This window comes from Camellia sinensis, chromosome 11 (genome assembly GCF_055761805.1).
Source record: "Camellia sinensis isolate YWXY chromosome 11, ASM5576180v1, whole genome shotgun sequence".
Classification (NCBI taxonomy): Eukaryota; Viridiplantae; Streptophyta; class Magnoliopsida; order Ericales; family Theaceae; genus Camellia; species Camellia sinensis.
In genome coordinates, this window is record NC_138971.1 from 73711202 (window position 1) to 73734005 (window position 22804).

The window sequence follows — 22804 nt, forward strand, 5'->3', positions numbered from 1 at the left end:
CGCCTCCGGCATTCCGGTACTTTTTAATTTCCTTGTATTTATCATACTTCTGATGGCTTACTAAAACTGAACATCTCACTGCATTGATTCACTGCATGTGTAGAGCACATCTAACACATCACATTCACATACCATCTTTGCATGCACACATTCCATACACCATACTTGCATCTGCATCTGATATACATACTCTGGCTGATGTATTCAAACTCCCTTTTCAGTTCACACCGCTACAGCCTGGGCCATCCAGGCCTTCTCGAGCAACTGGGAGAGGGGTCTTGACTCGCGGCCGAGGGAGGCGTAGAGCACCTGCCAGACAGGATGACGAGTCCAGCGAGGAGGAGGAGTCGACACATCCTCAGTCAGAGACATCCGCGGGTAGAGATGATGACTTTGGTTTCGGGTCTGAGGACGGAGGTGACGCCGAGGAGGATTCCGAGGATGGCGGCTTTGATTCAGACCGGGGTGCCGGCGGCGGTGGTGCAGAGGCTACTCAGCCGAAGAGGATGAAGAGGGCCTCTCGACCTTGAGTCAGATAGCACCGATGCAGATGCTTTTACTTTATTTTCTTTTTACTAGTAGTTGTAGCACATTGTACAGCGTTAGGCAGTTTTATTTTATTTAAAACTTGTACCCTGTTGTAAAATGTTGTAAAAAGAAAACATGATGGAATGAAAACAGCTTTTTGTTCAAAAAGTGTTGTAATTGTACTTTGAGCATCGCATCTCATCATTTTACACAAAAATGAAAGTGAATGGAATTTGAACATCGTGTATTGTCAAGTTAGGTAGTGAACCAACGTAACAAACTAAACAACTTGACTCAATAAACAACAACAAGACCTTAACCAGTTTACAACTCGATAAGTAAAGAGCAACAACTCAATAAACAACGAGCAACAACTCGATAACCAAAGAGTAACAACTCAATAAACAAAGAGCAACAACTCGATAAGCAAATGCATTTTGGATAAACAAAGCGATATAACGCATCCAAAATAGAGGTAAACTCAAACCTTCAGCACTCTCAGCACATGGGAAGGCTAGGAACTCCCTGTTGGAGGCAAGAAGTGGATGAAAACTACTTTTTTGCTCATGGCCGACCAACAAAAGGGCTGGCCGACCACTTTTTTGGTCTGCAGACCAGAAAAACTGGCTGGCCGGCCAGTTATGTTGGGGACCACCAGATTGTTGCCATATGTCCTCTAAACAGTGCCTTATCCTCCATAAAGGTTCTAGCCTCGTGGTTCCTTCATTCTAACTTAGTTTTGCACCAAATGGAGGCATTTCTCATCCAAAATCTCACAAATTGGATTGCCAACTTGGATGGCTCGGAAAAGCTGAGCTTCCGGGGCTTCAGAATAAATACACTATTCACGCTGAGTCGCACCCCGCTGCGTTTTCCATTCCTCCATGCCGCAGCAAGGTGTTGGAATCCGGTAACTCATGTCTTTAGCTTTGGCGGACAAGAGATATGCCCCACTTTCGAAGACTTCCATGCTTTGATGGAGTCCGAGTGCGATGAAGAGATTTTGCCACAATTCCGCTTCGGCCACATCCAAGCCTTAGGACAGATGTGCGGGCTCACTATGCATGATGCTTGGTCTTTGATATGCGATGGGGAATTGGGCATCCCCAGCTTGATTCATCAATTTTCTGATGCCGGTGACTGCGGCGACCATCATCGGCAGGGTTTTCGACGATATACCCTCTGCTTGTGTGTGCTGTCTCATTTCTTGCTTGCCTCAAGCTCCGGAGGGTCTAGCGTCCATTTGATTGAGGTTGCCCAAGGCTTAAAAGAGGGCAAGAGTTGCATTGTCATGTCACTAGCTGAGACGCTGATGTGCTTGGATGCTTTCCATCGCCAGGAGATGACTAGATTCACGGGGAGTCCACTACTGCTGCAGGTAATGTTTCCCATCCTATCTCACATATGTTTCTCACATCACTCGGCCCTCAGGCTCGATTTTCCTCTCAAAACCCTTTTCTCACTTTTCTCTCCACGTACATCTCTCTATTCTTTAATCTCTCATTTTTCATCCCTCCCCAGATATGGTTGATGAAAAAGTTGAAGGTTGTGGACTCATACCCAGCATATTCAGCTCGCGGCTATTTCTTCTGGCGATGTCTAGTCGATGCCCTTGATGAGGGATGGTGGTGCCAATGGATGTGCAGTCTATCCACTGTCAGCATTGCTTGGCGCTACCCTTGGCTCAATCTGTCGGCGATGAGTTACAGCATGTCTCGCCAGCCCGGGATTCAGTTGATCGGCCTGACACACTGTGTCTTTTATTTTCCATTTCGATTCCAACGCCAATTTGGACATGATCAGACTTGCCCGGAGGAGGAGATAGAGTATCCTGCTGTATTTCCAGTCCGAGGCGCACAACTAGCTCGGTATGTCACAGTGTGGAGGACGAGAGAACTTCTGGCCCCCGCTCCCACTTTCAGTTGCAGCCTCTCTGATGAGTGCATAGCTTGGCTTGATGAGGAGGCGCAGGTTCGGCCTACTTTGGCATCAGAGGCTTCCGCAAGCTCTAGGAGGGGGCGCATGAACGCCTGACTTGACTATGCCCCGAATTTATTGCTTTAATCAATACTTTCAAGTTTTCTTTATGAATGTAATAAAAAGCAACTTCAATTTGTATTCAAGAGTAGGAGAACTCTATACTGAAATCAATGTAATTGAAGGTTGTGGGTACTAAAAATTTTTCGTTTGGTCCAAAAATGGTCTAAGTCGTAAAAAGATTAATTTGAGTAAAATCAACTTTTATTAAAACTTTTCAAAACCATTTTTGATATGGATCAAAACTGGACACGCCCGAGATCTATCACTGAGATGTACAACCCTGGATCCCAGCAACTGGAAAGTTGCCCCTAGTCTGAATAGCACTGCACTGGAGACCACAACTGAGCTCTTGAATACAGAATAGACAGAGATGACCAACAAGATCACATGGACAAAGTTGATCGGGAAAGTGTTTATGGCTGGACTTCAAAATGAAGTTGCCTACGTATCCCAAAGATAGGAATCAAGCCTGACGTAGTTCGGCTGAGGTTCACTCGTGTATTAACACTCTCCTTTTGCGCTCTAACTTTTGCCAAGGTCACCCTTTCCGGGTTTTCAACCTTGCGAGCTCAATTTTTATTATTTCAAATTTTTCATGCTCTAACTTTTGCCTAGGTCGCCCTTTCGGGTTTTCGGCCTAGCGAGCCACTCGGGGATAGTATTTCTTCAACCTGTCCATGTTGATCGGCTGTGAGAACTCTAGGACATCTAGGTCCATCAGAACGACAGCTCCACTCGACCAGATAGACTTGATGATGTAAGGCCCAGTCCAATTGGGTCTGAACTTGCCCCTAGGGTCGTGGATGGGAGCTCAGTTGTCTTTGAGCACAAGATCCCCTTCCTTCAAATTCCTGGACTTAACCTTCTTGTTGAAAGCCCTGACAATTCTTCGTTGATAACCCTGGGCGTGATACAGTGCTTTCAGCCTTCTCTCGTCAAAGAGCATGAGTTCTTCGAACCTGCTTTGCTGCCAATCTACCTCAGCTATCTGACACTTAGCCAATACCTGTAATGACGGAACCTCAACTTCGATAGGCAGAACAGCCTCTATCCCATAAACCAAGGAATACGGAGTTGCCCCCGTAGAAGTTTGAATTGAAGTCCGGTAGCCCCAAAGAGCGAATGGCAGCTTATTTGGCCAGTCTCTGTAGGTTTCCACCATCTTCTGCAGAATGTGCTTGATGTTCTTGTTGGCGGCCTCAACTGCTCCGTTGGTTTGCGGCCGATATGTAGATGACTTATGAAAATCCACGTTGTACTTCTCCAACAAGTCGATCACCTCCTTCTTGAAATAGGAACTGTTATCTGAAATAATCTCATTCGGGACCCCGTAGCGACAGATGATGTTGTTTCTGATGAGCTTAGCGACATGCGATGCCTTCAACACGGCGTAAGATTGGGCCTCAACCCACTTCGTGAAGCAGTCTATTGCTACCAAAATGTACTCATACCCATTGGACCCTTTCGGAGTGACAGCCCCAATTACATCAATCCCCCAGACTGAAAACAGCCATGGTGAAGTCATGTTGTACAGCTTTGACGGCGGAATGTTCATGCGGTTTGCATGGATATAACATTTGTGGCATCACCGAACAAAGCCCACTACTACAAAAATAGTTAAAGATCACACTTTGACAAAAAAAAAAGATCTCACTTTTGTTGGAAGTGTGATAAAAAAAATTAGATTGATATTTTAATCACACTTAATTTAATTGAGTGTGATAATATTTATTTTTTATGTCACTTTTCAATTAAGTGTGATTATATATATATATATATATATGTTTTAATCACACATTCTAATTAAAAGTGTGATTATATATACACTACTACTTTTTAATCACACTTTTTAAACAAGTGTGATTATATATATATTTTTTAATCACACATTCTAATTAAAGTGTGAGTATTTATATATTTTTTAATCACACATTCTAATTAAAGTGTGATTATAGATACACTATTACTTTTTAATCACACTTTTTAAATAAGTGTGATTATATATACATATTTTTTAACCACACCTTCTAATTAAAGTGTGATTCTATCACTACTACAAAAATAGTTAAAGATTACACTTTGACAAATAAAAATATCTCACTTTTATTGAAAGTGTGATAAAAAAAAATTAGATTGATATTTTAATCATACTTAATTTAATTGAATATAATAATATTTATTTTTTATTTTATTTTTAAATTAAATGTGATTATATGTATATTTTTTATTCACACCTTTTAATTAATGTGATTGTAGATAGTTTTGAATATATTGTTTTTATATAATAATATATCCCACACTGGTGCCTTTTTCTCTTCCATTACTCTTAGCAGGCAAAACAAGAATTTGTAAAGGACAAATCGTTTTGAGACTTTTTCCAAATAAAACCCTAGCACCTCATTGTATGCTCAATGTCAACATCTCTTCAGCCTCTTCCAATCTCCCACACAGTGCACTCGCCATCCCTTCTCCCTTACAAAGGTATGGCCTCTCTCTCTCTCTCTTTGTCTCTCTCTCTCTCTCTCTGTTGTTTAATTGTGGGGTAAGGGTTTTCGGTAACGTGGTGGCGCTGTGGTGGGGATGGAATGGTGTAACGGGAGGTGCGGTGTGAGAGGAGGGCTAGTGGTGCTATAGTAGGGAGGGAAAGGGCGGGCATTTCAGATTGTGGTGGAGAAAAAGAGTAGTTTTGTGGTTGTGGATAAGAGGGAAAGAGGCAATGGATCTATGGTAGTAGAGGGTTGGAGGGGCTGTGGCAAGGGGCGGAAGGGGAAGTGTAACCAGGTGGGATAGGGGTTCCTAAGGGGAATGAAGAGGTTGGGGAGCTATAAGAGGGTTGGGCGAGGGAGACGGTGTAAAATCCCTTCTTGTGTTTGATAAAATACCTGTGTGAAACATTGCCATATTGTTGGGTATTTTTCTCTTCTCTTCTTCTCTTCTCTTCTTATTCTTCATAGAAACACTGTTGTGCTTTTGATTATTGGACTGAGTTGCTTATGGTCATTGAGATTTTCCGAGTCAGAGTTGCCTTAAGATGAAGGTAAGAAGATTTCCTCATTTTATATTATAGTTATTTCTGTTTGGGTGCCAAGAAAATACAGGAATAATCAATCAAACTATAGAAATTTTGAGTATTGGTTTTTCATTATATGGGTTCAGTTAAAATGAGCCTGTCTTTGGTATTTTGGGTTAGTTTAGTTTGATTTTGGGGGAAAATCAAATAAATAGCAAACAAATGAATTGTTGAAGAATGGGACACAAATCTGAGATAATTTGTATTCCATAATGTGAAAATTCTGTGTCCACTTTTGATTTACTCTTGGTTTATATTTCTTGTTTGGATGGAAAAAGGTTAATTGCACTATTATTGCATCCTTATAGTTAAAACTAATTAAACTCTTCATCTCATTTATTTTATTTTATTGTGACCTAGTGGCTGATTGATCATCTCAAGTTTCTTGATAATCCATTGTACATTGGTGGTGACTCCTACTCTGGTTTGGTTGTTCCATCATTGTTCAGGAAATTTTAACCGGTACCTTGTGTTCACAAAAACTTTTTTTCTTATTATTTTTACTAACTTTATTTTTATCTCTTAAATTATCTTCCTTGTTTTTTATTTTATCCTTAAATTATTAATTTCATCTATTAAGTCTCTATTTCTAATTTCAGCTGATGTGGTCTAATTAGAGACAGTTGTCCAAATCAATAATTGTTAAATCCTAATTTGATGGGTAGAAATGTCATTTCAAAATTTGAACAACTGAAACAATATAATCAACCTATGTGTTTGGCTATAGAGTGTAAATTGTTTAATATAGCATAAGTCCAAAGATAGGAGTTTGGTTGTGTGATTTATGTTGTTAAAATTGTAAAATTATATTTTGGCCCAGTTGGTTAGGTTTCTATGATTATTGGTTTGGTTGAACTATTTTCAATTAAATTATATGAAATGAAATCAGAATTTTATAGATGAAATTAGTAGTTTATAAATAGAATAGAAAAAATGGTAAAACTTTTCTACCTTTGCGGTGACTAACTTTGTTTTTTGTAGGTAATGAACTTGGGCATCAACCAACAATGAACCTACAAGTACATGATCTAGTTTTAAAACTTTAATCAAGTGTTCAGCTTATTCCAATTGTTTAGTTGTGTTTTTTGTTTTTTGTTTTCCTTCTTCATGAAACTTTTTTGGAATTTTTTTAAAACAATTCATTTTTAGGAAATAGAACATCAAAAAGTTATTTTTAATTTTTTTTTTCACTCAAAAATGAAAATGATGGATACTTTCAAACTTTTCATTATTTTGTCTTCAAAAAATAAAAAATGAAAACAAATAACAAAAACACAACCAAACAGATAAGAATTTTCAGTTCATAATTTTATTAATTCATTTATTATTATTATTTTTTTTCATTTTTGTTTTCTTTGAATGGGAGTGATCATTAGGGATATTTGTTGGGCAATCCAGTGACAGATGTCCATGATGACCAAAATTCAGCTATCCCATATGCTCATCGTGTATCACTCATTTCAGATGAAATCTATGAGGTACAATTCCATTTTTTTTTCTTTATTTTTAATGTTTTGAGGTAAATTATATTATTAGTCCCTATAGTTTAACTGAAGTTTTAATTTGAATCCTACACTTTTAATTTTATTGTAATGTGGTCCCTCTCTTATATATCATTAGAATTTTAAACAAAAAAATATCATGTGCAAAATTAGATGAACTAAAATAAAATTTAAAAGAAAATATAGGAATCACCACCGGTGTAATAAATGGGTGCATGAGGTCTCTTTCTTTCTCCATTTGACACAATTTAAACGTTGAAAATCAAATTGAAATTTTATTCATTAGGCACCAAATTGACAGTTTGAACATTAAAAATCAAAATGACACAAAACTCATATTTTAGGAATCAAAAATATAATTAACCCTACAAAAAACAATCCTTGCTTTCATCATTGCTTTGCCAAATACCTTATCCTTGGGATTGTGCTTTTACACAAAAGATGATTTTACTCTTTACCATAATTAACCTCACTTCATATCTTACAATTATAAATACAATGTGATCTTTATATGTCCTTTTGCAGTCAACTAAACAAAGTTGCTATGGTGAATATATGAATATAGATCCAAACAATGCAGCATGTCTATATTATTTTCAAATTGTCTCTGATGTAACTATGTTTTCACTTATTTCATCTTGGGTTAGTTGAACTTTCATATGCTAAACTATCGTCATTTTTTCTGTTTCATCATTAAACAATAATTTCATCTACTTAATTTCTAAAGTCTCTAAATTCAATTCATGTGATCCAGTTGGAGATGCCAGTCCAAATCAATAACAGTCAAAGTCTAACCTAATGGGCAAAAAGATAATTTTACAATTTAAACAAATTAAATCATACCTCCAAGCACTCGTCAAATTGGCTGTAAGGTTTAATTTGTTCAAAATAATAAGAAAAATGAAGGTTTGGTCATATGATTTAATTAATTCAAATTCCATAATGATCTAATTACCAATCAAGTTAGGTTTTAAAAATTACTGATATATATAACAAAACAACTATCCAACACCTTTGATAGTTTTTTAATTTATTCATATGATTTAATTTATTCAAAAGGTTTGGTCACCTCTTGTTTTTTAGTTTTTCATTTGTTGAATTGTGTTTTGTTGGTATAACAAAACAACTATCCAACACCTTTGATTATAAAAAAAAAAAAAAATTTAATGAGTGGGAAGTCGTGTATTTATGTTGACAGATTTGATGATGCAATAGCAGCGGCTCAAAGAGCAGCACGGCTGGACTCAAGCAACAAGGAAGTGAACATTGTGGTTAGGAGGACACGGGCGGTGGCAATGGCTCAATCCAACGGTAACGATTTGTTCAGGGGATAAAGATACTCAGAGGCTTGTGTTGCATATGGAGAGGGACTCGGCCATGACCCCTACAACTCGGTGTTGTTGTGCAACAGAGCCACTTGCAGGTCCAAACTTAGTCAATTTGAGAAAGCAATCAAGGACTGGACTGCTGCCCTTAATGTGCGCCCATCTTACAGGAAAGCCAGATTAAGAAGAGTCAATTGCTATGCCAAGGTAATTAACTAACTACTAGTAGCCTATCCTATATGTCTATTTGTTACAACATTTTTTAAAGTTTTTTTGATATTTATGAGCAGAATTTAAAAGGAATTGAATGCTCTTCGCACTACTAGAAATATGATGGTCTAAGTGCTTCATGTTTTACATGTTAATGCATCCTTTTTCTATGCTTGAAAATAGGTTATGGCAAGCAAGACAAAGATCTATATTGTGCTCGAGTATGTTGGCGAGGGCGAGCTTTTTGACAAAATAGTAAGCATTGTTTTTTGAGCTTCTACTCTCTGAGCACCTATAATTTCATTCATAATATAATCAATTGTGTAATGCATTACATCTTAATTTAGGCATTTGCTCATGTCATGCTTACCATTTTGTTGTGGTAATGTGTGTTCTATTGATGCTCATTTATGTAAATCATGTGGGTACCGAGTCTTGTATTTGTCTGATAATATTCCCTTATTGACCCTTTTATAACTAGGCCAAACTAGGAAGACTTAAAGAGGATGAGGCTAGGAGATATTTTCAGCAGCTCATTAATGCCGTAGACTACTGCCACAGTAGAGGCATGTACCATAGAGACTTAAAGGTTTAACAAACTTTCTTACATGTTTCATTGATTAATTAATGTATTTATTCTAATTTTTTTCCTATAAAAAAGAATTTATTATCTAACAGTAATTTGGTTTCTTTGGCTATCTATTCGACCATGACTCTGAAATTTGCATTACCCTGCATCTTTTGCAGCCCGAGAACCTGCTTCTAGACTCATTTGGTGTTCTCAAGGTTTCAGACTTTGGATTGAGTGCATTTTCCCAGCAAGTGCGGGTAAGTATTATGTGAGTTTGCAACAATTTCCTCATCTAAGAGCAGATTTTTAGCAGGTGGGTGTTAATAAATTGAACGTTAAATTTTTAAAAGTGGTTGCAGCACTGAGTCAATTTTGCAGTCTATTTGGTTTACTAAAATCACCTAGTCCAGAAACTACCTTTCTGGCCAGGAGCAGTGCCCTGCTCTGAAAGGAATTCCTTAGGAATAATGTGGCCATTAGTTTTTCTTCTGTCCTTCAGTGGCTTGTTCATTTCTGGTTTCTATTAATTTGGAAATGAACTTTTTTTTTATGATTTGTGTCTTTCCTTTCCCTCTTTTTATATTAGTTCCCCAAATCAAGGAGGCAGTTTAGTTTTATTAGTTGACTTCTTCATAAGATTCTGTATTATGCATCATCTAGATTTCGACACTTTGAAAACATTCAGTACCATTTTTTAAGACTTGATCTAATCCACATTGAGGTTATATGATCTCAATATCATTCAGACACATAAGTTATGGATTGCCTTAAACCTAACCCTCATTCATCAATATAAGTTAGTGTTGTGGCTTTGCTTAATCAAAGACTGACTACCTTGTTTACTGTAGGAAGACGTGCTGTTTCACACTGCCTGTGGAACCCAAATTATGTTGCTCCTGAGGTATCAATTATGATGTAATGGAAATGGATGGTCGCTTTGATGCAAAATTTTTTCCTTTTCTTATTAGTTTCTTGCATTTGTGATACTTCTTTCTTTCTTTCTTTTTTGCCCCCCATTCTATCAGGTGCTCACCGATAAAGGTTATGATGGTACAGCAGCTGATATATGCTCTTGTGGGGTCATTCTGTTTGTTCTTATGGCTGGATACTTGCCTTTTGACGAGCCGAACCACATGGCTTTGAAAGCAGTCAAGAACTTAGTTTTTTCAAGTGTTTTTAATTTTTTAATATATGTAATCACAGGTACATTTTTTTTTATTAATTTCTTTGTATATACTTTTGAACATTTAACTTTCATTTATGAAATATATGACGTTATTCCATTCAATATATGGTTGTGATTCAAAATATAGTATATAGTGTGTATTATATTCTTCAAATGCGCGTACAAAAATAATATTAATTATTCATCAAATATGTCGAATTTTTTTTATCACAGATTTTATTAGTTATTAATCACACTTAAAAGATGTGATCTAAATGTTTTTAATCACACTTAAAATGTGTGATCTAATATTTTTAATCACACTTAAAAGATGTGATCTAATGTGATCTAAATGTTTTTAATCACATTTAAAAGGTGTGATCTAAATATTATTAATCACACTTACCAAGTGTGATCTAAATGTTTTTAATCACACTTAAAAGGTGTGATCTAAATATTATTAATCACACTTAAAAGATGTGATGAAAGCATTTCTTAATGACACTTAAAAAGTGTGATTAAAAATGACCCTTTTTAATCACACTCCCAAAGACCACACTTTAATAAAACTTAAAAAGTGTGATTAAAAAACATACATCACACAAAAAAAGTGTGATCTTTATCTGTATTTGTATTAGTGCCAATACAATCCTCCTCCATGGTTGAGCAGTAATAACCTTGTCTAAGGATCTTCCGGGCTAGCATTACCCCGCTCATCTGCGCTCCACACTCTCCTCCATGGATGGCCTCCATCAGGCGCTTGGATTTTTTAGTATCAACACACAGTTTATGCATCCCGAGATGACCCCTCTTGAACACTTCACGCCCGCAGATGATGAACTGAGCAACCATTCTTCGAATTGCCTTCTTATCTTTGGCATTTGCCCCTAGTGGATACGCTTCCTTTTCCAAGAAGTTCCAGATGTCGTAATACCAGGGATTTTGATCTTATACCTCATCTGTGGCAGCAATTAGCTCGTAGGCTGGCACGAATTTCTATTCAATGATGATCGGACGCATCCGGACTCTGAAAGGGATGTCTATCATAGAAGATAGAGTTGCTAATGAATCAGCGAACCTGTTGTTCCCCCTTAACAGATGAGTGAAGTTTAGTATCTCAAACCAAGGAATCAGAACATCTAAGGTCTGGTGATAAATTCTCATATTTTCTTCTTTAACTTTCTAATCTCCTTTAGCTTGAGATACAACAAGGTTCGAGTCCCCGATGACATCCAACTGTTTTGTCCCTAGTTCCAAGGCAGCTTCTAATCCAGCAATACACGCCTCAGACTTTGCTTCATCGTTCGACACTTTGAACCAGAGTTTGAATGCTAGAGATATAAGGGAATTGTCGGGTGCTATCAACAACACCCCTATCCCATACCCATATTGGTTTGATGCTCCGTCAAAGTACATCGTCCAAGTCTCTTCTTCGACATATAGAATGGCCTTGTCTGGAAACAGATACTCAACTGCTTCATCCCCTTCAACTGGGTGATCGACTAGGAACTCTGTTACCGCTCTCTCTTTCACTGACTTGCGCATCATGTACTTCAGATCAAATTCGGAAAGCAGAAGCAACCAACGGGCTAGTCTACCCATAAGTGCCGGTTTCTTGAAGAGATATTTGGTGGGATCTAATCTCGAAACCAGTATTACAGAGTGAGCTAAGAGGTAGTGCCGTAGCTTCCTGGTAGCCAATACCATGGCCAGAAAAGTCTTCTCCAGCGGAGTGTAGCGGGTCTCGTAATCCAGCATTTTCTTGCTCAGGTAGTAGATAGCCTTCTCTACTTTGTCCTTAGACTCCTGTGTGAGCATGCAATCCATTGTCGTTTCAGTCACTGATAGGTACAGAATCAACGGTTTCCCCGGCTCAGGCGGTGACAACACAGGCGGGTTCTGTAAATATTGTTTGATCTGCTCGAAAGCGACTTGGCATCGGCCGTCCCATTGAAACTTCTTTCCTTTGTTCAGGAGACCAAAGAGTGGTTCACAAGTCAAGGTTAATTTTACAATAAACCATCTTATGAATTGCACTTTACCCAGAAAGCCTCGCACCTCCTTTTCAGTCTTCCATGGTGGCATTTCTAAGATGGCCTTGATTTTGGAAGGATCGACCTCAATACCTCTCTGTGTGATCAAGAACCCCAGCATTTTCCCTACTGTAACACCAAATGTACATTTCTGAGGATTCAGCCGCAATCGATACTCTCTGATCTGTTAAAAGAATTTTTGCAAGGCGGTGCGGTGGCCCTCTCTTTCCTTGGACTTGACAATCATGTCGTCCACGTACACCTCAACCTCTTTATGGATCATATCGTGCAAGATTGTGGTTGCAGCCCGTTGATACGTAGCCCCAGCATTCTTTAGCCCAAACGGCATCACCCTATAACAATAGGTTCCCCACGGGGTGGTGAAAGCAGTCTTCTCCCGGTCTTCGGGTGCCATCAAAATCTGATTGTAGCCTGAAAACCCATCCATGAACGAAAGCAGTGCATGCCCAGCAGTGAAATCCACTAATTTGTCGATATGCGGCAGAGGAAAGTCGTCCTTCGGATTGGCTTTATTCAAATTCCTGAAGTCCACACATACCTGAATTCTACCGTCCTTCTTCGGCACCGGAACTATATTGGCCAACCAAATCGGGTATTCAGATACCAGCAGGAACCCTGCGTCAATTTTCTTGGTGACCTTTTCTTTGATCTTCAGAGCCCAGTCCGGGCGGATCCTTTGGAGTTTCTGCTTAACAGGTCGGGCTTCTGGGTCAAGAGGGATCTGGTGCTGTACAATCTCAGGATCGATTCCAGGCATGTCTTCGTAGGACCACACGAAAACATCTTTGAAATCTTTTAATAAAGCGACTAAGCGCTCGCGCTCCTCCGAAGACAACATGGACCCGATCTGGACCAGCTGCGGGTCCTTCTCAGTACCAACATTAATTGTGGTGATTTCATCAACCAAGGGTTTCACAAACCTCTCCTGCTCTTGATCAATCAAACGCTGTAAAACCGGAGGAATTTCTTCCTTGTCGTTTTCATTAAAATTTTGAAAGTCTTGATTAATGCAATAAATTAAAGGCACATAAAAGTACTCAGAAACCACAGCAGTACCATTCTCATTAATAATATCCAGTTCGCTTGATTCCTCTGTTGCAACAGGCTTAAAGGAAAAAGAAAAAGACGACCTGGACATGATAGTGGCATCCGGGTTGTCACCCCCAAGAATACTGGACTCAGACTCAGACGTGTTGGAACTTGATTCCGATTCCACAGACTTGGTGGAATCAGATTTCGGCTCACTACCTGACCTGGTGCTGCATGATTAAAAGTCCTCCTCGTATTGCCAGCTGAGGGAGGGTGCGATGGATGCATCCAGAATGTTTGAAGATGGGCCCACAACTATTTCATTCCCAATCATGGACATTGAGAAGTTATCCCCCAAGCATCTCTGTACGATCTGAGGATCTGAGAGTAGACAAGCTAGTGCTATCCCCATTTCAATCTCTGTGCTCTCGAAACCCTCCTCCTTGCACTAATCAGCCTCAGCTGGTGGGTCTGTCTGCTCTTTGGCAACATCATCTCCAAGCAATTGAAAGTCAAAGAAAATCTCAAACCGTGGCAAGCGGTGCCTCTCTGCATTCAGCCGTGGCTCTGGGAAGCTGTAGAACGGGAAGTCTTCCCCCTCCAGAACAAAGCATCCATTCAGGGTACCCTGGATAGGTTGGTGTATCAACTCATAATGCTTCGCGGCTTGCTTTGCTCTGGCTCTTCCGACCATATCCTTTCCTTTCCTCACCTAGTCCTCCTTGGTAGGCAAATAACTTAAACCAAAGGATTGTGGGTTATGCGACACTTCGACCGATGCTGCAATGCCTTTCCAGCCACTTCGCCCTAAGCCTATCCCGGGCATGTGCTGTAGCTTGTTCATAAGGTAGACTGATTATGCGTTGACGTATAGCCCCTCATAAATAGCTAGAATGTTCTGTACAACCCGGGCCTCGACTAAGGTGAACCCTGACAAAAACACATCCTCCGCGCCATGTTCAATCTCCAGAACTGGTGTAGAAACCTCTAGCGGCGGATGGATTGAAGAATTTCCAAAAACGATGGCCACCTCCTTCCCGTGGGGGTACTTCAACATTTGATGCAAGGAGGAAGAAACGACTTTCACATGGTGCAGCCACAGCCGCCCTAGGAGTAGATTGAAGGTTGCGGGAACGTCCAAGACATGAAACTCAATGTCCCATTGCCCCGGACCAACCTAAGTCCGAATCTATACAGTCCCCATCACCTCTCTGCTGGTATTGTCGTAGGCTCGTATCACTTGGGCAGTAGGCACAAAATCCACGGGCTTCAACCCGATTGCATATGTCGTCCTCGACGGGCAAACATTGATAGCAGATCCTATGTCAACAAGGACCACCGGCACCCATTTTTCTCTACACTCAACAGAGATGTAGAGTGGTTTGTTATGATTTAAACCCTCAGACAGCAACTCCTTGTCAGTGAAGGTCATCGTTGGGGAAGCTCCTCCCGGAAAAACCAACCCTACCAACTGCTTAGGAGTGGTATTGATTGAAAGCTTGGCCCGATCCATGGCTATAAGGACGGCCTGCCTGTGAACTCTTGAGGCCATAAGCAGTCCCCAGATAGAGATGTCTCCTTGACTTTTCTTAAGCTGTTTCAGTACAGCCTTCTCCTCGAGTAGTTTTTCTTTTTGCTTCTCTACCTCTTTGTCCTTCCCAGACGCTTTTGGTTGATCCAAGTGTGGGGGCTTGAAATGCCACCCACTTCTAGTCATATGGTCCACCTCCTCAACGTACCAAGTGTCATCCGGTTGGTTCCGCCACCAATCTTCATCAGTGTGGGCAAGATGCAAGTCATTGTCTTCCCACCACATTCCATCGACAACCGATAGACAGCTGTCTGGTTCCGTTGCAACTATTATTGTGTTCACAGCACATTCGGTGCGCATAACACGTTCCGTCCGCGCAGGGGCTTTGGCCTTTCTAGCTCTTTCCAGATCTTTGATCTTTTCCTGTTCAAACTGTTTCAGTGTAGCCTATTGTTCGGTATTTTTTGTATTCAAACTGCTCAGATCCCGAGCAAAATTCTTAACACCGATGCTCTCCGGTGATGTCTACTGATTCTCAGTCATTCCGGCCACTACTGATGTCCTCATTTCTGACGGTCCCTATTTTGGCTGAGGTTGCTCAACAACATCCGGCTGGTCACTGAGCCAACCCGTATTCTTTGCCGATCCATCCAAGTCGAACCAGTTGAAGTTAACATCCCCTGAGTCCTGCTCTTTAAAGAATTGCAAATCTGCAATGCCCTCTTCCAGCTCTGTAAGGTTGTCTAACCCCTGACTAGGTCCATCTTCCCAGATCACACTGATTTCTGCCCTAGCCGGCAACTCTACCCCCGCTTAATTTGGCCCGTTGATGTGATGTAACCACTCGGGTTGTACTCAACACTCGCAGACCTCTCAGGCTCTGAATCATCATTCCCATCTGCCTCCACAGTCATCCCGATTCTATCTTTGATAGTCACCATCACCGGTTTGGGTTGGGTTAGGGAGGTGCTCAACATGCACAAGTCCGTGCTGTCCGGAATGAACACCTCAGGCTTGGGTAGGTAGGAGGGGGTGATATATATACTAGGGTCGTATGACACAACCCTAGTTTGGATCAGGTTGATGCGTTTAGGTGGTGGAGCTTGGTTATGTGGTGGGAGAGGGTTGGTTGTTATAGACCGCCCCGAGAACTCCCAAGCTCCGTGCGTAAGGGCGCAAATTCATTTGTTCTTTAGCTACTACAGTTTGGACTCGTGTCACGGTTCTGAATCTAATCTCATAAAGTACAATGCGAGACCGATAAATCACCAAAGAGTCCAAATCCGGCAAATTATTTTGGAAAACTGATTTTAATAAAGAAGTGCCAAACGTGGACTTCATTGCCAGATACAGAGTCGCCACCTAAATGTTTTATTTTGGGAAATTTAGGAAACCATGACTCGTGCCTAAGGCCATGTGTCCGTCATCACCAAAGTTGCCTCGGCTCGGGAACTTGGGTACGAGAGAGGAAGGTCATGCAATGAGCACCCCCGCTCGCCCGATCAAAGATCGGCCTTTACTAACATGATATATTGTTTTTGAAAACACATGCATTCTTATTCTGGTTATTAACCTAGAATTTACTATGTGATGCGCACGGCATACAAGTATAGATTAGATCGCCTAAGTTGGAACAAAACATTGCATGTTTGTTTGTTTGAAAATGGTTTAAAGTTTGCTACTCGCAAGTAGGCTAAATCGCAGATTTCAATGAATTGTTCCAATTCAAGTAATCCAACCTTCACCCACAGGCATTCTGGCAATTATAGCAAATAAGCAGTTAGCCTCATGGCAAGCATGCTAACATGGCAACATACACATCTAATGCAGCATGCTAAAGCGAAAACACTCACAGTGTACTCCGAGCTAAAACAGAGAACTAGTTAGAAATCGTTCATGATCCTAGTTCATGTTAAGATGGCTAATGCAACACATGCAAAAATACAACTAAGATAGGCTTGGTTATCCTAAGATGTCATGTGAAATGCAACTTGGTACATGTATTCAAATTGGAATTGAAATACAATGCAGTTAGTATGATGCGCTGAGCCCGGTGCATGCAATACAGGTGAATAGATGCACGCATGCGAGCATAAGGTATGCTAATCGAAATATGCCCTAAAACTAACCATCGTAAGCGGTTAAGTAAAACGGAGAAAGAAATGGGGGTTGGAAGACATGCATCACACACACGTATGCTTATTACAACAGTTGGCCCTCTCGACGAAGGGTCCGAATAAGAAGCTAACTAGCTAATCTAAGCTAATTAAACTAATTATTACAAATTGAATAACTAGCTACAACTAATTATTACAAAAAAAAATAAGCAGCTAAACGCATTAACTACTTAAGTATAGAACAAAAGCATAAACTAGCTAAGGAAAGCAGTAAACAGAGGTTCTTAGAGGGAGAAGACTGGATGCATGCTCGGTCGCCTCGTTCAGAAATCCAACGCGATGCCCCAACTTGCCTCTGTTTGCAATTGTTCTTAGAACCTTGCACCAAGCTCCAGATAGCTTCCACTCCACCATGGGAACCTGTAGGGATGCTGTCGACCAGTTGTTGGTGGGGGAGACCACCTGCCGACCACTTTTCTTTACTGTGAACCAGAAAAAGTGGTCGGCCAGCCACTTTTTCTGGTTGGCCGACCAGTTGTTGCTGCCAGACTCCAGTTTGCTGCAACAGAGAGCAAGAAAGGGCACGACAATGTATTTGCAAGATATGTGTGCACAACCACCCTCTCTATCATTTCATAAGCTCAAGGGAGTGTGGTTCTCGACCCTCGGGCCACTAATCGCGCATTTCAATGCATGATGGCCGAGAAGCCAAATTGCATAATTCAATATTGAAATGAATGCACAAATAAACACATAAAGCCTAGAACTCTATCATGTATGATCAAGAGCATCGGCGACCGAGAATTGAGGCACGTTTCATCACTTCAAGTATGAAACGTCCCTCGTTTCTCGTGTTTGGACTAACACCCAATCCAAACACAATGCAAGCAACAACATGCAAACATGCAATGCAACTTAAGCATGCAAAGCACAATGCAACTACATGACATACATAATGCAAAGAATAACGTGGCATACACAATGCAAAGAACAACATGGCATACATAATGCAGACAACAACATGGCATACTCAATGCAATGTGACATGATTAACTTAATGAAGCTAATGACATGCAAACAATGCTAATGCATGCATACACAATGCAAGGCAACATAAGCATGCAACAACATGATGCAATGCAACAACATTCACATAACATGCTCGATGGACTTAAACCAAAATGGACAGACCTCAGTCATGCCCAAATCAGTGGCCATAATGATGAAACTAAGGCACAAAAAGGCAAGGCAAGCATGCACATGCATTGGCCTATCAACTAGGCCTAACAGCACAACTCTCAAGAGTGCTCAAAGAGTGACAAATGTGGAAGTGTAACAAAATAGGTATGAAATGATGCCAAATCACTCAAACAATACAAGTATAGCATGCAAAGGTCATTAAAGCTAGCAAAGAGGACTACAAAGGGGGCATGCAATACATGGTACAAAGGCATGAACCAATCATGGACAGAGCTCAAATAGGTCTAAACAAAGACCAAAACATGCTGAGATGGGAGCTCAAGGACCTAGGCAAGATGGCATACATGCTAGGCCACAAACAAGGCAATAAATGCACAACCCTTAAAGGCATTCAAAGCATGAAAGAAGTGGGAACATAGCAATGCTATAAGCTCTGAAATATCATGATAAATGATGCCAAGTCATACACATGATGCAAATGAAGCATGCTATGGTGCTCAAAACTTAAAGCTAGCATAGGCATTTGCACTATAGCTATACAAAACATGAAGCATATGGTCAAGGCAACCCAAAACAGTCCTAGAACATGTCAAAATGAGTCTAAAACATGCATGTAAGGAAGCCAAAATAAGCTAGCATGAAGGGCATATGGCAAGATGCATACAAGGCCAAAAGGGAGGATTACACTACACCTATCAAGACCAAGCATGAGATGGCTTAACCAACAAAAATTAGAGTTATATCATGGAAAAATAACCCCCAAAACACATTGAAATGATAGCTCGCAAGCTTAGGCATGAAGGCATACACAATGGTTCATGTTTAAGGCATAAAGGACCAACCCTTGAAAGCATGGAATAAGTGAAAGATGTGAGTGTATGACCATGAAACATGCACTGAAATCTCATAACAAATGATGCCAAATCATTCAAATAGGTCAAGCAATGCATGTTAGTGGACTCAATACTCAAAGCTAACAAGCTAGAATGCACTGTGGCTATACAAAGCATGGCATGCATGACCAAATCAACACAAATCAGAGTTGGAGCATGCAAAAACATAGACAAAAGCTTCTTAGAGTTAAGCCAAAATCATGCTAGAATGACATGTTAAAGCATGATACACATTAGGCTAGTTCATGGAATTGCACTACAAGTGCATGGAGCATGCATGGGGCTATTAAACCAAACCTTAACAGAGGTATGACATGGTAAAACAACACCAAGAACATGCTAAGATGGACTCAAAACAAGTTAGAATGATATGCTACTTCATGAAGCATACGAGACTAGTTTATGAAATTTACACTACAAGTGTATAAGGCATGCAAGGGATGACAAAACCAAGTAAAAATAGTGGCATGCCATGCTGAAATAAGGCCTAAAATAGGCTGAGATGCGGCCAACACAAGCTTAATAAACATGCTCAAACATGAGGCATTCAAAGCAAGCATTCAAAACACAAGGAGAGGGGACCCTCTTCTATTTGGGACCTTAAAACACCATTTCCACCACTAAAATTCCTCTGAGTTTCAGTGGTGAGAAGGCCAAAACAAGGTGGTCCCAATAGCTTAAAAAGAAGGCACAAGAACAAGGCCAAACAAGGCCTAAGAGGGGGTAGACCACCCCCAACATTAAAGTGACCTTAAACAAACATGCTAAAGACTAAAAATTAGAACTTTTTGCAGTAGGAAGTTAAGTCTAAAACACCATGAAAATAGGGCTAAAAGCTTAAGCAAAAAGAAGGGTTTAAGAGGGTAGAAACTCACCCTTGTAGAATCCCCTTAAAACTGCAACTCTAGCAACTTGTTTGAGCTCAAACTAGTCCAAAAACTCCAAAACAAACCTCAAGAAGCCTTAGCAACAAAAGGATGGTGTTTGAGTGTGTGTTTGTGTGCAATAGTATGAAGAATAAGAACTTTTGAGCACAAAAATGAAGAAGAAGAGCAATATAGAGACAAAGGTGTATGTATAACTCTCAAGGCAAATTTTCTGAACCTAGAGGAGGAAGGGGGAGGTTCTCTCATATAGAGAACAACAAACAAGCTTGTTGGACAAGCTTTTGGCCTAAAGCCATCCCTCCATACATATGGAGGATGGCTTTTGTGCCTTCCAGCTAGCACAGCTGGCAAGAAAATATCTCCAAAAAGGTGATGAAAAGCAGCCGACCACATGAAGTGGTCGGCCGACCACCACAAGTGGTCTCCCAAAAATAAAATTGGTCGGCCATGGTGGAAGGTAGTCTGCACACTAAAAACAAGCTAGTGGTGTGGTGGCCGACCAGAAAAGGTGGCCCAAAGACCAAGAAAACCAGTTATCCGACCAGAAAATTGGCTGGCATGAGGAAAAGTGGTCTCCAAGGGAAAGAACTGGTCACCCACCCTTGTACCACCTTCCAAATAAGGAAAACAAGGTTTATACCAAAATCAAACCAAAACGGATGCAATACGAGAGATCGGGAGGCAAGACGCGCAGTCGGGAGCCTCGAAAACTAGTCTACGGGCATCAAAAGTGGTCTACGACCAGTGTCCCTCTAGGCAGAGGCAACAAGGCATGGTTCAAAAACCAAGCCAAACAAAGAACGTTAAGCGGTCCCGAGACAAGGCACGCGACCGAAGGCTTCGAAAATCGGAAACTAGTCTCCAAGAAGAAAAGGTGGTCTACGACCACAAAAAGGTGGTCTACAAGACCACTCCCTCTTCCAGGGAAGGGAAACAAGGATTGGTCCACAAACCGAGCCAAAGCACAAAGGGTTCAGAGGCCCGGAGGCAAGGCACTCAGCCGAAAACTCTGGAAACTCGAAACGAGCACAACATGCATAATCACCGAGCGCTCAATCAATGACGTCTGAGTCTTAAGATCGGTCAAAAATGGGGTGTCTATAGTTGTGACGTTTGGTTTTTTTGGAGGTGCGATCACCCTATTGTCAACGAGATCCTGGATCTCATTACGCAATCTGTAGCACTAGTCGGTGTCATGACCATACTGTTGGTGAAAGGCACAGTATTTTACTGGGTTATGGGAAGCAGGAAGTTTGTCTAGTAGTGGCCGCGACTCTAGGGGCTTCAAGTGCCCTTTCCTGATTAAAACCCCCAGAGCTTTGGATAGGGGCATGTATAGTGGAGTAAAGGTTCTTTGGCCTCGGGGTGGGTATCTGGCTGTTTGTGAGCTACTTCCGGACGCACCGATAAAGGGTGTAGCTGTAAGGGTTTTTGGAGTGGTGGTGGTGGTGGTGACCATACTCATATCTGAAGTTCTGGTAGCTGTAGTATTGCTCGTGCCTGCATTCGTATTGCGAGAAAATGCCCTCTTGGGCTGCTCTCTCTCGTGATCAATAAGGCCCTGCTTCAGGGCGTCCTCGATTTGTACCCCGATTTCGTACAAATCTGCAAAGGTGGGTAGGGGTAAGACGATAATTTTTTGCATCAGTTTGGGTTGGAGATTGCGCACAATCATCCGTATCTGATCCTTGTCGATCGGCCTGGTAGTCATCATAGAAGCTTTGGCCCTCCAACGGGTTACAAAGTCAAAGAAGCTCTGTTTCGGCTCTTGTCTCGTTATCTTGAGATCATGAGTTGTGATCTCGATCTGTGTGTTGTAGGAGTATTGAGCTACAAAGGCCTCAGCCATCTCCTCCCAGCTTCTCTTGACGGAATCTTCCAATTTTGAGTACTAGATGGCGGCAACACCCGACAGGGTCCGGCTGAAGAGTGAAAGCTTTTGCCATCTGGAGAGGCCCATTGGCCTTAGGACTTCTGAGAACAACCGTAAATGTACCATGGGATCCCCAGAACCGTCAAAACGGTCTATGTGCGGCATCTTAAACAGGTCCAACAAAGTCACCGCCGAATCAGTGTATCCATCCTCTATGTCTGGAATGGAATTCACACCTTGAGCCCTTTTGAATAGCTTTTCCAGCTTGCTCACTTTCAGAGCGGTCGGGTCCATCTCGGATTCAAAAGGTGTATCCGTTGAGAAGGCCGGTGTCTTCGAAATCTGCGACAGAACTGGTGGCGGGACTTGCCCTGTTGGAGCGTCTATATCGTCCTAGACGTTTGCGGTATCCCCGAGTATTGGAACTCTAGGTAGGGGTGGGGGCGGATGTGAAGCAGATGCTCCGGCTTGTTGTGGTTGTGGTTTTGGTTGCTGTTGTTGCTGAAGTCTGGCAATCAACTCTGCTTGTTGGGCTACAACCTCAGCCTGACGTGTAGCAAACTCTGCCTGGCGGGCAACATCCCGCTGCATGGCTTGCATAGTCTCCTGGAGCTGATGCATCATCTCTTCCATTTTGACTGTAAAGTGTGGATTTAACTGAACCAGTGTATGTTCCCTCTCTGTGGGAGAAACAGAACCCTGATCCCTACTGTACTCAGGTGGGGTAGACAAAGACCTCTGAACTGACTACTGTACTGATGTCCTCTACCTAACTGCCCTCTGTCTAGTAACCGGGGGTAATGACACGA

General features: G+C 41.2%; 1 protein-coding gene across 19 annotated transcripts; it reads left to right on the forward strand.

Annotated features, from left to right (window-relative positions):
- The first annotated feature begins 4818 nt into the window (after positions 1–4818).
- On the forward strand, positions 4819–10534 carry LOC114304932 (CBL-interacting serine/threonine-protein kinase 9). Of its 19 annotated transcripts, none has more exons than XM_028250076.2 (10): positions 4819–5049; positions 6620–6657; positions 7015–7116; positions 7666–7752; positions 8339–8672; positions 8859–8930; positions 9157–9264; positions 9423–9503; positions 10095–10147; positions 10272–10534. In XM_028250076.2, exons 1-5 carry the CDS (start codon positions 4980–4982, stop codon positions 8342–8344), a joined length of 303 nt encoding a protein of 100 aa, XP_028105877.2. In that variant the 5' UTR covers positions 4819–4979; the 3' UTR covers positions 8345–8672; positions 8859–8930; positions 9157–9264; positions 9423–9503; positions 10095–10147; positions 10272–10534. The 19 variants fall into 19 exon arrangements, with proteins under 19 accessions (XP_028105877.2, XP_082750265.1, XP_082750260.1 ...); XM_082894134.1 differs by having other exon boundaries at positions 4882–6100; positions 7037–7116; XM_082894125.1 differs by lacking the exon at positions 7666–7752 and adding an exon at positions 5999–6100 and having other exon boundaries at positions 4882–5605.
- The last annotated feature ends 12270 nt before the right edge of the window (positions 10535–22804 follow it).

Coding starts and splice junctions, on each gene's coding strand:
- LOC114304932 (XM_082894127.1), top strand. CDS start 8,862: ATGGCAAGCAAGACAAAGATCTATATTGTGCTCGAGTATGTTGGCGAG. Junction 8,931..9,156: donor GCGAGCTTTTTGACAAAATA/GTAAGCATTGTT, acceptor TTTTATAACTAG/GCCAAACTAGGAAGACTTAA. Junction 10,148..10,271: donor CAAATTATGTTGCTCCTGAG/GTATCAATTATG, acceptor CCATTCTATCAG/GTGCTCACCGATAAAGGTTA.